At 42.8% G+C, this 14937-nt stretch overlaps 1 protein-coding gene across 1 annotated transcript in view; it reads right to left on the bottom strand.

Moving 5' to 3' along the window:
* Positions 1-5290: 5290 nt before the first annotated feature.
* Positions 5291-14937, bottom strand: part of DIAPH2 (diaphanous related formin 2) — a 421870-nt gene continuing 412223 nt past the window's right edge. Inside the window, exon 28 of the mRNA XM_056859236.1 lies at positions 5291-5579. Coding sequence (XP_056715214.1) covers positions 5515-5579 — 65 coding nt within the window. The 3' untranslated portion in view covers positions 5291-5514. The remainder of the gene's footprint in view (positions 5580-14937) is intronic.

Below are 14937 nucleotides of genomic sequence, written 5' to 3' on the forward strand. Positions count from 1 at the left end.
CAAGGACCTACAGGAGAGTTATCAGAGTGGCAATATAGTCATTTGAACTCTAGGGGATCTTTTTAAAAGGGAAAAAAAGACACTATGGCACATGAGCGGTAAGGAGAAGTTTCTAAAGCTTCCTTAAACACTTAACCACATCATGACGTGGCAATATACTTACCGTTTCATCTGAACAAAGGTGCTTAGATTGAAGAAGGAAGCAGGCAGGTATAGGAATCAGTGTAGCTAGGTGGGCTGGTTAATTTACTCATCAGCAAGATGGTGAAAATGCTTAAGCCAAAGGTGCTATTTGAAGATGCTGGTATTTGCCTTAACGTGATGTTTAGACATACCTATAATTACTTCCTTTTTTTAAAAAAAAGGGACCACACAAATTTCTACTAAAACTGGCGTTTTCCAGGTACACAGAACTAAACAAGTATGTAACAAAATCTGCTATTTTAGTTCTCTTATATTGTTTAACCCTAAAGCCCCACCCAGGACAGGTTTGGATGATGGTTTTGCCAGCTGCATATGCCATGAATGTGGACACCCCAAGGTGGTTTCTTGTACTGGCAAGTTTACGAACTGGGAAACCACAAGTCATAGCAGCAGCAAATTCTCTAACCTGCTAGAAAATGCATCCACACGATAACAGAAGTTGAGGCATCTGGTTCAAATATTGTGGATGCTCATAAGAGGGCATATGGGGAGGACATTTGGCAAGAATCCTACATCTGATAAAGCGTCCTCTGAACTAGCCCCTAGTTGCATGAAGGTTTTAGGAACTAATGATCAAACTCAGGTCAAATTACAGGTAAGATTGTAATCAAAAAGACACTTTTGAAGTTCCTGAGTTTCCACTGAGTTACATTTTGTGGAGGGGAAGAGGAGAAGGGCGTCTGCATTTAGCTAAATTGCACTCTGAGGTAGCCCATATTCTTATATATGCAGAAAGAAAGTCTAAGCATTAAAGTATGTACAATTATATGTTATAACCTGGTCAACAGTGGTCAGTAGGACAAGCAAGTTTCACTCACCACGATCAGCATAAAAAGGTATACCCCAAGCCTACATACATACATACATACATACATACATACAAAAGGTATACACCAAGCCTTGAACACATTTTGGGGCTGGCTTTTAGAAGTGGCTTGTTCAGAAATTCTTCATAGTGGTTCAATTTAAAAGTAAGCAGCTTTGCATAAAAAGGGCTTTTCTTCTGGCAAGGTAAAGTAAACTGTGTACAAGTTAATGGCTCTGTGCAATCCTGAAAGGGGGGGATGCTCTTAGGAATCGGTGTGACCCCTACACCAGCGTCCGTGCCACTTGAGCCATTCTAACTGGGATGGACACTGGGGTACAGCCACTTATGCCGGCCCCCCTGGACCATGGCGGTAGCATGGCCCTCGGACGCTGGTGTTCCCACTGGCGTTCTCCCAGTGCAAGTCCCTGCGCTGGTGTCCCGGGAGGTGTTCCCATGGTTTCCGGGGGGGTGGAGCTGCCGTTAGGAAGCTTCCTAACCCCGTTTGTTCTGGGAACACCCCCCAAACGGCTCTTTGCAATGGGGCCTTTCCCTTCATTTTAAGGTCTTTTTTGTTTTTAAACCCCCTTTCCCCCCTGTGGCGGATGGGAAACTTCTGTCCCTGGCCGCTGCCGTTCCCAGTATTGCTCTGCCAGTTTAACATTTAAAACGTCACTCTTAGCAGAGGAAAGAAACTTGCAGGATCATAGCCAATTACATATTACACAAAGTGTACTGCACTTTCTTCTGAGCAAGTGGCGAGAATCGTGCCTTAAGTAATGAGTAGCACCAAGCAATATCTTTCTGATGACCTCAACATTGTGTTGAGGCATAGCTGTGTGTGTGTGTGTGTGTGATATGCATCTTTGCATTAATATTTAATATAATAAATTTAGCTCCACTCTTTGCTTTAAAGATTAAAAAACCCCTGTTCTTAACACATTTAAGAAATGCAAATGACAAAATAGCTAAGAATTATAGTCCCACTGCGCTTTCAAATGTGAACGCTCACCGATGTTCTGCTATACTGGAAATATATTTTCCGTTAAAATATGTGTTAGATTCCTAAATGGTGTTTAAATGGTTGCCAAAAGCTTTGGTGATTGCGTGTGTGTGTGAATATCTTGAGCTCAATCCAGCAAGCCTTTGCTTTGAAGGGGCTTGATGGATTGTTTCCTTTATTTACAAATATAATTTGATGTTTTTTTTTCCTGGCAAACTCCCCTCCCCCCCCCCAAGTTAGAAAATAAGGCAAGTGCAGTTCGACAAAAGGTGCTACAACACCCAGGCTACACATCAACTTGCTCACCTGTGGTAAACACGTCAAGTGGTGGAATCCTACTAGTACCCAAAATGGTTTTTTTTAATCTGTATTTTCAAAGAGAACATATAGCTATCAAAAGACTCAAGTGTTCCAACATAAAATTTAGAAAATACTTTTTAGACTTCATAAATACGAGCATTTTGTATTTACATATATTATCTACCATATTTTCCCTTTGAATGACCATTTCTGCTTCCATAAAATACACATCATTAAATAATATCAATTTTTCAAACTCGGAGTGGGGTCGCAAAATCAAAAGATGAGAAAACTCCTTTACTGGATTTGATCTTTGCTGGAATTTGCTTCTTTAAAATCTCTGGTCCACCACCAACCACCAGGCAGGCTGCTCAGAACTATAATGTCAGGAAATGAAAAATGCTGCAGTCATAATAATTAATGTTACCGTTTTTAAAAAATCTGTGGTATGTTTTGAGATTATGTTCACAGATGCTTCAATAATTGCTTCAACATTTTGGCTTGTAAATTACTTATGTCATTTCTTAGCTTCAATGCACTGTTTCAAATTATTACACATTAGAAAATAAAGATTTTGTCCATCCAAATGAGTTACATTTTGGCGTTGTGAGTTAACACTTTTTTTTAACTCTAAACTCCTCAGTTAGAAAATGTTGTTCACCTTATACTTATTAATTCACCTTATACTTAATAATAAATTCTTATGCAGTGGGAGAAACTGAAGAACATTTTGTGAACTACAACTATTTGTATTTGTTATTAGAAAGCAAAGCCATCTATTTACATAATATGTAAAACATCACTGGAAGTTTCTTCCTATACTCAGTTAAGAAAACAAAAAAATAGACCTTAAACACAAGTTCTATTGTTTGGGGTTTTTTTTGCCTCATGGAGTTATGAGAGAAGATACTTAGGGCCTTTTTCTTTCCATCAGTTTTAACTTAAAAATGCAGTGCAAACTAAACCCTGTAAATTGCTATCCGTAGATAATCTGTACGGACACCAACTCTGGATTCAGATGCTGCTACCTATCCAAACCGGTAGGTTCCATTCTCTCTTGAGACGCCATGGAAGCAGAAAGCAAACTGCAGATAATAACATGAATGTGGGAACTAATTCCACTGAAATATAATTTACTCAGTAGTTGAGAACATCTGTTTGTGGACAGCTATATTTTTTTATAGTAGCATTGGAAATTTAATAGACAAGCAGTGGATGGGGACATTTAAGTGGAAAAAATGCAAATCCTTATGTAAACAATTTATCTACCCGCCATCCCTTATTGACTGGAAAAGTCTAATATAGGGACGATAACATTGGACTAGAAGGCATGGGTTCACATCCCTCCTGAACCACAACATTCCCCTTGGTTTGTTCACCACGTATCAGTCTAATTTAACACATGAGGCTGTTGTGAAGATAAAATGGGAAAACCTAACGCATTTGGGAAACAATGTGATTAATAACTTATGCTCTCTTGAGTTGGGGAGCTGTTGTAGTTTTCCTGTTTAACTTGATTTTTCTGGGGAGGTACAAAAATATTTTTTATGGAAAAGACAACGATAGAAGCATACCCTACGAAGAAGGCTGGCATGAGAAGTTTGGTTCTTGAGGCTTATGGCAGTGGTTACCTATCCCCTTGCAGTGGAAGCTGAGATTGGATTCCTGACATTGTGACTTGCCTGAGTTTTGACCTCCATCCCCTCCCTCCATAGACCCTCATGGTACAGTGCATTCCACACTCTCCACCAGCCACTTAGTACTCCACTAATACTGCTCCTGTAAACCACTGGTGGGAATATATGTGTTATAGGGCATTTGTACATCTGAGTGAGCTTCTCTGACCATTTGCAGTAAGAACAGGTATTTAATCCTGAGAAACAGATATCTCCTTAACCCCAAATATATATTTCACATATATTTTAGAAAAGCTGTGGCAGCCTTGGTGAACCTTATCAGGGATGTAGCATAACACTGTAAGCATGAAAGGGGCAATTTTTAGAGTCCGTTGCAGATTATGTGACAACTACGACTAACCTAAGCCACTAGTCTTCTGGCTGATCCAGCAGTCACATGATCAAAATGGCAATTCAGTGTGATGCATTACAAAGTGTGTGTGTGTGTGTGTGTGTGTGTGTGTATACACACACACACACACACAATTTCAGCCCATAGCTTGGGGACTCCTTGACCTGGGCTATCACAGCTTGTCTAGAATTGTTTGAGTGTACCTTGAGAATTAATTTCGAGTAAGTTCATATTAGTATATTAGGTCTCAGAAAGCTTAAACAAAAACAAAGGAACTTTGGAATTATCAAAATAGGACAGGTAAGATTTGTTCCCTCAAAATATCTGTATAAAGTTTATATAAGTGCATAAGTAGAAAATACATCTTTAAATATAGTTAAAAACATATTCTGTAAATGATATGGTTTAACTTTGGTACAATCCTATGTTCTCATTCTCTTTTTAAAAATCTTTTTTTAGCAGAGATAAGCTATATATCTTTCTACCACGGAGGCTGTAGATTTGTGATAAAGTTTAACTGCAACCAAAATAGCTGAATCCATCATGCTTAAAACTTGAGATAAGAGTTTAAGGAAATTGATGGGGACTATACAGTGTTTTCTCAAGCTTACAAAAAGGTCTCTCATGATGTGTGCTAAATCAGCTCATATCTGAATTCATTAATATGCAAATTTTCCTTTTTTTCCTTTCATGTCTGAATAAGAGCTATAAATGGGCTCTTAGTTGACCCGATCTTTTGATGGTGCTCCCTTTTCCAGCACATGCACTCCCCATTCACTTTAAATTTAGCCATAACATTTCCCCTCACTTTGAGCAACAATCCAAGTTTCCCTGTGCAAACCCAACTGAAATTTATGGGAATGGCACATGAGCACAGCAGAGTGTGGCCTTAGTCACCAGCTTAACAGCAGCCCATAATATTAAATAAGAAGATACAGAATCTTATTTTTAACACTGCTTGCAGTTCTTGAGAATTGCCGTAGTAAGTACAATAAGTATATTTTTAAGGTAATAACTTTTGTAAAATACATATTTATTCTCCTCGTCGTCGTTCCCTGGAATTCATTTAACTTTTATTTGTGGACATTGTTGCTCTTCACACATTTAAGCTCTTTCATAATGTCTCCATTTAAAGTAAATAAAACACCTCTTCAGTTCTTTGGCATTAGGGGATTCATACTGCTGTGATAGATCCATTGTGGCGGGAACGTGACCTTTCCAATGTTACGCGTCTGTTATCTGGAATACAAAGGGAGAAAGGGGAAGAAGGAAGGGGGAAAAAAACAGAAAACAAAACAGTGTAAGATTCTAAAACATGGATATTGCAATGTCAAGAGGTTCTTAAGCAGTCCCAAAAATAATTTCACATGAATACATAAATAAATTACTAAGAGGAGGGATCAGAGAAGGTTCAGAATGCAGCTGCCAGGCGGAGTTCAAGAGTTCTGCAATCAGCAATAAATTACCTTCCTGATCAGAGAAGCCGGGGTGATAAAAGCACTGGAAGAATCTTGCAGCACCCTCCCCTTGGAAATAGCAGATGATAACTAAAATGCTGGGGAAAATGTTACCATATAAAGAATCCTCTAGGCCCAGTAGCTTTGGGATGGAGGTAGGAATGTCGCTATTTTGATGTGCTGAAAATTCACCAGCCATTACAGACAGAGGAAGCGGGGGAGATATACGGTAGACTACATACATACACACTCCTCCCCGATATGAGGAGCAAATAAAATCTCCAGTTTGGTACACTGTATCATCCGCTTCCTACATATGCCCTGAACAAGCAATGTTAACAGCAACTTTAAGTATGAACTATTATTTCACAGTAAGTATTGTGATCAATGATCATAATAAACCCATCCAGGGCTCCCATATCTTCAGTGCAAACTTTTGAAAGGACAGACACAGACACACACAAAATGAAAGAACTTGCTCCTCATTGAGAGCCTACTGAGTAAATTAAGCTGGGGTCCATCTTCCTTTTTCATGGTGGTATTGTCTCCCCTGCTCCAAAATGCTGAACATTCTTCTTATACAAGCTAAAGATCAGTGAAAGAAAAGCTTCCAGTGTGCCAAGATAAGCCTTGGTACTCTGGATATGGCACACAAACGTTATACGTCGCCCGCACTATGCTTCCTACAGTCAAGGGTGAATGAACACAATAAGCCAGGTCAGCTCACGGTGGACTTAGAGCTGCAACTGCTACAATTACCATTAGCAGCTGTTGCTCTACTGTCAGTAAAGAGAAGGTTATTTATTTATTTTAAATATTTATATCCTACCTTTCTACAATGCCCAAGGTGGTTTAGAAAATACAAACATAGTTGAGACATATGGTGTTGGAAAGAGCCATCAAGTTGCAGCTAACTTATGTTGACCCCATACTGCTTTCAAGGCAAGAGGCATTCAGAGGTGGTTTGCCATTGCCTGCCTCTGCGTAGTGACCCTGGTCTTCCAGCGTAGCTTCTGAGATCTGACAATCTTGAGTTAAAACTTCAACTCCTGCAACAACTATCACTACCAGCTGCCAATCGGAGACATTCATTAGTTACTTCTGCCAAATTGCGCCATTGATGGAAGAGCGAGTGTGTGGGAGCTTTCCATGCCATATCCAAAGGGCTGTTCCAAAGTGTGGATATGGCAATTGACATGAGCATGCTGGGAAAGCAGAGAAAGAGCCTCCAAAATAGAAGGAACAACCAAAAGTTAGATGCTTGATGACTAGGATTGCCAAGTGGCTTGCAATGGTGGGCAATTGCCCAACAATCTATCGGTTGGCTCACAATAAGGATTGCACGTGTATGGCTGTGAGCAACGCGGTTCCGTCACTTCCGGAAGCGCTGCAGCGCGATGGGATGATTTACCACTCAAATTGGGATTTGAGCGGTAAATCGTCCCATTGTGCTGTGGTGCTTCTGGAAATATACTGGAAGTGACGGGTTTCTGTCGCTCGCGGCTGTGTGCATGCGATCCCCGCCCCCAAAACCTCCCGCCGTAGGAGAGACGGGATCTGGCAACCCTACTGATGACCTTCGTTGGCACATGGAATCATACAGAAAAGAGGGTTATTAGATGTGAGTCCCAGGCCATATAAAGATATAAAGGTAGCAGCCAACACCTTGAATTGTGCCCAGAAACAAATAGGTAACCAGTCAAATTGATGCACACCAAGTAAATCTAGCAGCAGCATTCTGTACAGCTGAAGTTACAAAGTTTTGAAAGGCAGCCCTATGTATATGTACTTGCTGTTCTAAGAGCAAAGCTGGATCCAGTGTTTCTCCCAGGTTTTTCACCAAGCCACAGAAGCGGGCCATCACACCATCAATTTGCACTGGTGGCAATCCCATGCAATTGGCCTTCCCTACCAGCATCATCTTTGTCTTCGTCGGTTTCGGTTTCAGCTTGTTCTCCCTCAAACCACTTGACAACCGTTTCTAGGCACCGGTTTAGCTGTTTCTGGTGGCTTAAATTGGAGAGATGCATAGTTTCGGGGTCATCCACATAATGGGCTTTAGTATTTATTAACTGGGGAGAAACCCCATGTAAATATTCTGAAAGACTAACATACAAGCAAGAAGGGTTTCTGCGGTTGTCTTGGAAATGTAAATCCGGGATCCAGCTGGTGATCAGTTCTGATATCTATTTAATGTTGATTATGATGAGGTGAAAAATTGCCTGGTATGAATAAAGGCCCCTGACACACTGAATGGATTCATATACATGAATAGAGTCCTAGGAAGCGGATTAAGTAGGCTGAAACAGAAAAAGTTTGGGAGTTTTGTATAATGTAGGATACAAATAGCCAGAGGATATTCTCAGTGGGATTACGCTGTTGACAGAATGCATAACCTGATTACTGAATTTTTAATTAACACCTGCAGTCCTGCAGAGCTGTTAAAAATGAATATTTACTGTTGTGTCTGGATGGTTTAAATCATTGAAGAAATGGGAAAACACGGTCTAGGGAGAAGCTCCCAGCTATGACTTTCCACAGAGAGAGGCCATCGCAGCCGACAAGAGAAACTCACACAGAATTTAGATTGAGAGCTTCCTGGAAATTGAACAAATATGTAAAGGGGATGTCTCAGTTAAAACTAGGATTAGACCTATATTTTGTACGAATAAGAGGCAAATGCAATAGGTTAAGAGTGCATAAAACATCCATTGCTTGTATTGCTAATACTCGTACCCTCTGTAGCATTTATATTAAATTGCACAAGATTTTTCCTTGGGGAAGTTTTGGGATAAACATGGGAAGGAAACAAATATTCCTGAATCTCTTGCTTTAATTCTTGGGGATTTAACAAGGTATTAAAAACCTACACCACGGCTACATCCAAATATCCTTCAAGACCACCCATAATTTAATTCGGCACTTCAGGTGTTCCGTAAAGGTTCTCAAAATCGCACTTAGGTAACTGGCTGAGGAAAATCATCACGTGATTCCCTGAGGTGCATAAAACTGAGGCAACTGTTTGTGAGGTGGTAACTACAGAATTCACAGATGCAAGAATGCTATCAGTGGAATGTCACATTCAGTGTAAAACAACACTCAGAACTGAGAAGAAGAGTTAGTTTTTATATGCCGACTTTCGCTACCACTTAAGGAAGAATCAAACTGGCTTACCATGACCTTCCCTTCCCCTCCCCACAACAGACACTCTGTGAGGTAGGTGGGGCTGAGAAAGCTGTGCCTAGCCCAAGGTCACCCAGCTGGCTTCATGTGTGGGAGTGGAGGAAACAAATCCAGTCCACCAGATTAGCCTCCGCCGCTCATGTGGAGGAGTGGGGAATCAAACCCAGTTCTCCAGACCAGAGTCCACTGCTCCAAACCACGGCTCTCAACCACTACACCACGCTGTCTCTCTTACTGTGCACAAGCAGCATTTTAAAATCCACTGATGATGCAATCAGATCAAACGGATTTTGTTCTTTTGAGTGTTAAGTTGCTGAACTGCTTGTACAAAGACTTTGACCCGATCAGGTGGTTTTCAAATGATTTAGCTCAGGCTTACCTACAAGCCCACATCAGACAAAAAGGGACCCCCCACACCCTTCTGCCTTAGGGTTGCCAGCTCTGTGTTGGGAAATACTTGGAGATTTTGGAGGTGGAGCCTAGGGAGCGCGGGATTTGAAGAGGGGAGGGACCTCAGCAGGGTATAATGCCCTGGAGTCCACCCTCCAAAGCAGTCATTTTCTCCAGGGGAAATGATCTTGGTCATCCGGAGATCAACTGTAATAATGGGAGAACTCCAGGTGCTACCAGGAGGTTGGCAGCTCTATTCTGCCTGCACATCATTTGACTCCTTATCAAAGTATCATTAGCCATACAGGCACGCTATCTGTGGCCAACAGAGGCAGCTTGGGTAGAGGGATGACTAAAAACTGCAGCAAAGCGCTGCTCTGTAATGTGCTTCTTTAGGTAAAGGAATATGATTGAAAATATTGCAGCTCATAAATGACTCAATGGGGAGAGCCTGTGGCTCAGTGGAAGAGCCTCTGCTTTGCATGTAGAAGGCTCCAGGTTCAATCCCCGGCATCGCCAGTTAAAAGGACCATCCAGAAGGTGACATGGACAACCTTTGCCTGAGACCCTGGAGAGCTGCTGCCAGTCGGAGTAGACTAAACTGACCTTGATGTGCTGGTGGTGTGACTCAGAATAAGGCAACTTCGTGCGCGTTCAGGTGTATGTGCGTGACAGGAGGTCACAGAACATGAAAGGGGGAAAATGAACATGTTTAACAAATCTGCAGTGTTGTATATTGCTTCTTTCCCTCCTAGAGCAAGGTTTTGGAAGCTGAGGGAGCAAAACAGACAAATGTCTCCAGGGCATCCACATTCTCTTGAAGTTCTGGCTGATTTATGCTGTCTTGAGGGTGCTGCACCCAGGGAGCACAGCAAACACTTGCTGTCAGTATATAATGGCACGTGAGTAGCTTAGAACGGATTTGTGTGGCATATCCAGTTTTATCTGCTGCAGCCAATATCTGTCCGAACCAGCTAAGCAGGGGATTGGAAACAAAAAGCAAGTGAGCACACACAAAAATAATGGTACTTGTTGTCCCTAGAAAAAGTGTGTTGTGGTGGTTAAGAGCAGTGGTTTGGAGTGGCTGACTCTAATCTGGAGAATAGGGTTTGATTCCCCGCTCCTCCACATGAAGCCTGCTGGGTGACCTTGGGTTAATCACAGCTTTCTTAGAGCTCTCTCAGCCCCACCTACCTCATAGGTTGTCTGTTTGGGGGAGGGGAAGGGAAGGTGATTGTAAGCTGGTTTGATTCTTCCTTACATGGTAGAGCAAGTCGACATATAAAAACCAACTCTTCTTTTTTATTTGTACAATGTTTTCTTTTCAGCGGCCAGGAAGCCTCTGAGGAGGTGGAGCTGCCGCGCTGCTCCTGGCCATTGCGGATCTAACCCCCCTCCCCCAGGATTGTGCTTTTTGTAAGCTTGAGAAAGCACTGTATTGTGTCTTTTGTGGGGAGGGGAAGGGAAGGCGATTGTAAGCCAGTTTTATTTTTCCTTAAATGGTAGAGAAAGTCGGCATATAAAAACCAACTCCTCCTCCTCCTCCTCCTGGAGGAATGGCTAAGCAGCCATCTATGAGGGTTACGATCTCCCCCTAAACAATGAAGCTGCAAACAGAACTGTCCCCATATTTGGCATGGCAAAAAATAAATAAAAAAAATGGTCGGGATGTGACGTCACCCCATGGGTCAGAAATGACCCGGTGCTTGCACAAGGGACCTTTACCTTAAAAAAAAAAAAAAAAAAAAAAAAAAAACTTGGCATGCAATATTAAGATGATAAATCGTTCCCTCCTCTTTACTACTAGTGGCATACCTGTGTTGCATCCCACTGTGTTGCATCCTAAACTTGTGGCCTGTATGGCTTACCCTCCGACCCTTTCATTTCTCGGTCTGCTGCAAAGCACCGAGCAGAGCAGAGAAAGAAGGCAAAGGGTAAAGACTGCGCAGGCAGTGGGACAGACGGTTCCGACAACCAAGGGGAAGCTTTAAAATGCCTACGCAGGAAACCCCAGATCATGCTAGCGGTGGACCAACAATATGAGTGGGGCCATTAGCATACTTTTCTTTTGTGTGGGTTGCATGGTCCTCTGGTGCTAAGCTCTTTCCACTCACACAAGACATCTTGTGTGAGTGTTAAGCACCTAGTGCTGCGAAGACATGCTCTTAACGGAGGACCACACTGCACAAATGGAAGGAAAGTACAGGATACAAGGCATTATCTGAAACTCACACTGAATATGCCATGTGCGGTAGAAGAAGAGAAGAAGAGTTTATTTTTTTATACTCCCCTTTGCTCTACCTTTAAGGAGTCTCAAACTGGCTTACAAACTCCTTCCCTTCCACTCCCCTCTCCACCTTGTGGGGCTGAGAGAGTTCTGAGAAACTGACTAGCCCAAGGTCACCCAGCAGACTTCATGTGTAGAAGTGGGGAAACCAACATGGTTCACCAGATTAGCCTCCGCCGCTCATGAAGCTGAACACATGAAGCTGCCTTATACTGAATCAGACCCTTGGTCCATCAAAGTCAGCACTGTCTACTCAGACCGGCAGCGGCTCTCCAGGGTCTCAGGTAGAGGTCTTTCAGATCATCTACTTGCCAGGTCCCTTTACTTGGAGATGCTGGGGATTGAACCTGGGACCTTCTGCATGCCAAGCAGATGCTCTACCACTGAGCCACGGCCCCTCCTCTAAATGTGGAGGAGTGGGGAATCAAATCTGGGTCTCCAGATTTGAGTCCACCGCTTGTAACCACTACACCATGCTGGCTCTCTGTGTGAAGTTGCCCTTAGGTGGCTCAGTAGCAGACATTTTCTTATTTTCAGCACATATTTCTCTATGTAATATATGTTACCTAGATACCCTTAGGTGGCTCAGTAGCAGACATTTTCTTATTTTCAGCACATATTTCTCTATGTAATATATGTTACCTAGATATATTTTTTAAAGAAAGAGCAAGCAATTTAAATATATTGCTGAAGTAGATGTTTAACAAGACTAAATCTTCAAGAGAATTTCATTCCTTAAATAATTGTAGCTGAAATGCTCAAGAACATATACAGGCAGAGGTGGTCACTGAACATAATTCTAGATTAATTTCAAGCACAGCCTCCTCTAAAAACGGAAGTTTCCCCATCCCAAGTGTCAGAAAACAGAATGCAGCCCAGCAAACTGAATGCTGACTTTCATTTTAATTGTAAAAACCAATTTGAGCTCATTTTGATATTGTAATAAAATGTGCCAAGACAGAAATGCAATGAATATATTACATCCAATATGCAAATACAATGTAACTGCCTTCATTCATTTGCAAGTTTTGTCAGGGACGACTGTTGTTCTTGTAACAGCCAAAAGACATCAAGACCCTAGGGTGTATTTCTAGCTCAATGGATGCCGGTAAGCGAAGATTTACTTCATTTGTAATAGCTCCTCGATGGGGGAAACAATATACCACCTCTAGGTTGCTCAGTCTCGGGTCATTCAGGTGGTTGGAACTTTTTAATCTATAAAATTCAGGACTCCGAACTCCGGCATGGCCGTAATTGCAACCATGTCCCCTTTACTCTGCCCAAGAGTCTGCATACTTTCATTTCTTTTATGAAAATTTCATGCTAGCCTTAGAAGCTCAGGGCATTTTCACAAGTGACACATAATGGCACTTGAATTTTCCATGTCTGCAAATCCAACGAAGAATCACACCCACCAGAACTGGGCATCTCTCTCTTCCTCTCTCTTTGCTTTTAACATTGCATTAGCAACATTCAGAAGTACAGCACTGGACACCAAATGGACCTCTTGGAGTCACTTGTGGAAACACCCTTAATAGCAATTTTGGGCATCTGGAGAGAATCAAAAGTTTTGAAGAGAAGGGAGAGAAGCGAGGGAATTTACACTGCTCTGTTAGTCTCCCCAGTGACACATGCTTTGCAAAAACCTGTTTACTCAGAAAGAAGCTCAGCTGACTTCAGCCTCCTGGAATCCAGAAGATGGATAAGCTATTTCTTTAGCAGCATTATTGCGCGTGAGCTTCGGTAGCCTCACACACAATTGCTGTCTCCCTCCAACCCCTTGCAGATCCTACCAAAGAGAGGACAAAGGAGGAACAGCAGCAACATGGAGGGCAGCAGTAAGGACATGGAGAATATGGGCTGCCATCTCGTCCCATCTGAAGCTCTCTACTTCCCTCTCTACTTTCCCTTGGCCAGAATTTAAGTAGGTAGGGCGAAAGGAGAGAGAAAAAGACGCAGAAATGCCTGGCCCCGGGGTCTTGGTGGACCTTCCCATTGGGTGTGGGTTTGAACCAGCGTGGTGTAGTGGTTAAGAGCAGTGGTTTGGAGCGGTGGACTCTGATCTTGAGAACTGGGTTTGATTCCCCACTCCTCCACATGAGCAGTGGAGGCTAATCTGGCGAAGTGGATTTGTTTCCCCACTCCTACACATGAAGCCAGCTGGGTGACCTTGGGCTAGTCACACTCTCAGCCCCACCTACCTCACAGGGTGTCTGTTGTGGGGAGAGGAAGGGAAGGTGATTGTAAGCCGGTTTGAGTCTTCCTTAAGTGGTAGAGAAAGTCGGCATATAAAAACCAGCTCTTCTAAATGATGGGGATTTGGGCTTTTATTATATAGGCTCCCCCATGGACCCTTCTCTCCTTGCCTCACCCAAATTGAACATGACCCCTGCCCCCGCAGGTCACTAGTGATGTTTTGACCCATCACAAGACTGGGGAAGGGAAGGTACAGCCCATCTCTCCTCCCCCATATGTTCTCCCCTAAACAAGAGGTTTGTTTTCGCTAAGGGGGTAAACCTGTTTCTGGACTGCAGGCTGCAGTTCGCATGATGGACTGCTTCTCCCAAGTCCCCTCCATGACTCCAAATTCCTTGTAGATAGAAAGCAGAAATGCTAGGGGAAGCCATTCTAGCCTCCTTGCTGAGGTGGCATTCTTCTGTACAGAAGGAATTTTTTTTAAGTCATAGGAAGGCATATGTCATCTAACAACCTCTCCAAGCACACACAGAGTGTGAGTGGTACAGCTTAGACAGAGATTGAGCCAGCATAGTAAGAAGTTAGACCAGCTGGTGGAAAGTGGAAAATTGCAGTGAACACCAAGGAACCTCCCAGGTAAAACATCTTGGCTGGCAGGCCCTGGCCTTGGGCCATGATTTGCTTACCTCCAAACTGCGAGGAAGGGTAGAAGATACCAAAGACTAGGTCATGTTCTTACTAGCTGGAAAAAAGATCTGAGTGGAATGCAACAGTGGTTTTGTGTTGTTTTTGCCGTCAAGTTACAGGTGACTTCTGGCAATCCCATTGGGTTTTCAAGGCAAGAGATGCTTGGGAGGTGGTTTGCTATACCTTGCCTCTGAGTGGGCTGACATAGTTCTGAGAGAACTGTGACTGGCCCAAGGTCACCCAGCAGGCTTCATGTGGAGGAGTGGGGAACTGAACCTGATTCTCCAGTTTAGAGTCTGCCGTTCTTAGCCATTACACCATGCTGGCTCTCCAGTAGTGGTTTACAGCGTCACATTTCTTCAACAATGCATGCAGTTAAGTGCCCCAATATGTTTAC

Source organism: Euleptes europaea, chromosome 13, assembly GCF_029931775.1.
Source record: "Euleptes europaea isolate rEulEur1 chromosome 13, rEulEur1.hap1, whole genome shotgun sequence".
NCBI lineage: Eukaryota > Metazoa > Chordata > Lepidosauria > Squamata > Sphaerodactylidae > Euleptes > Euleptes europaea.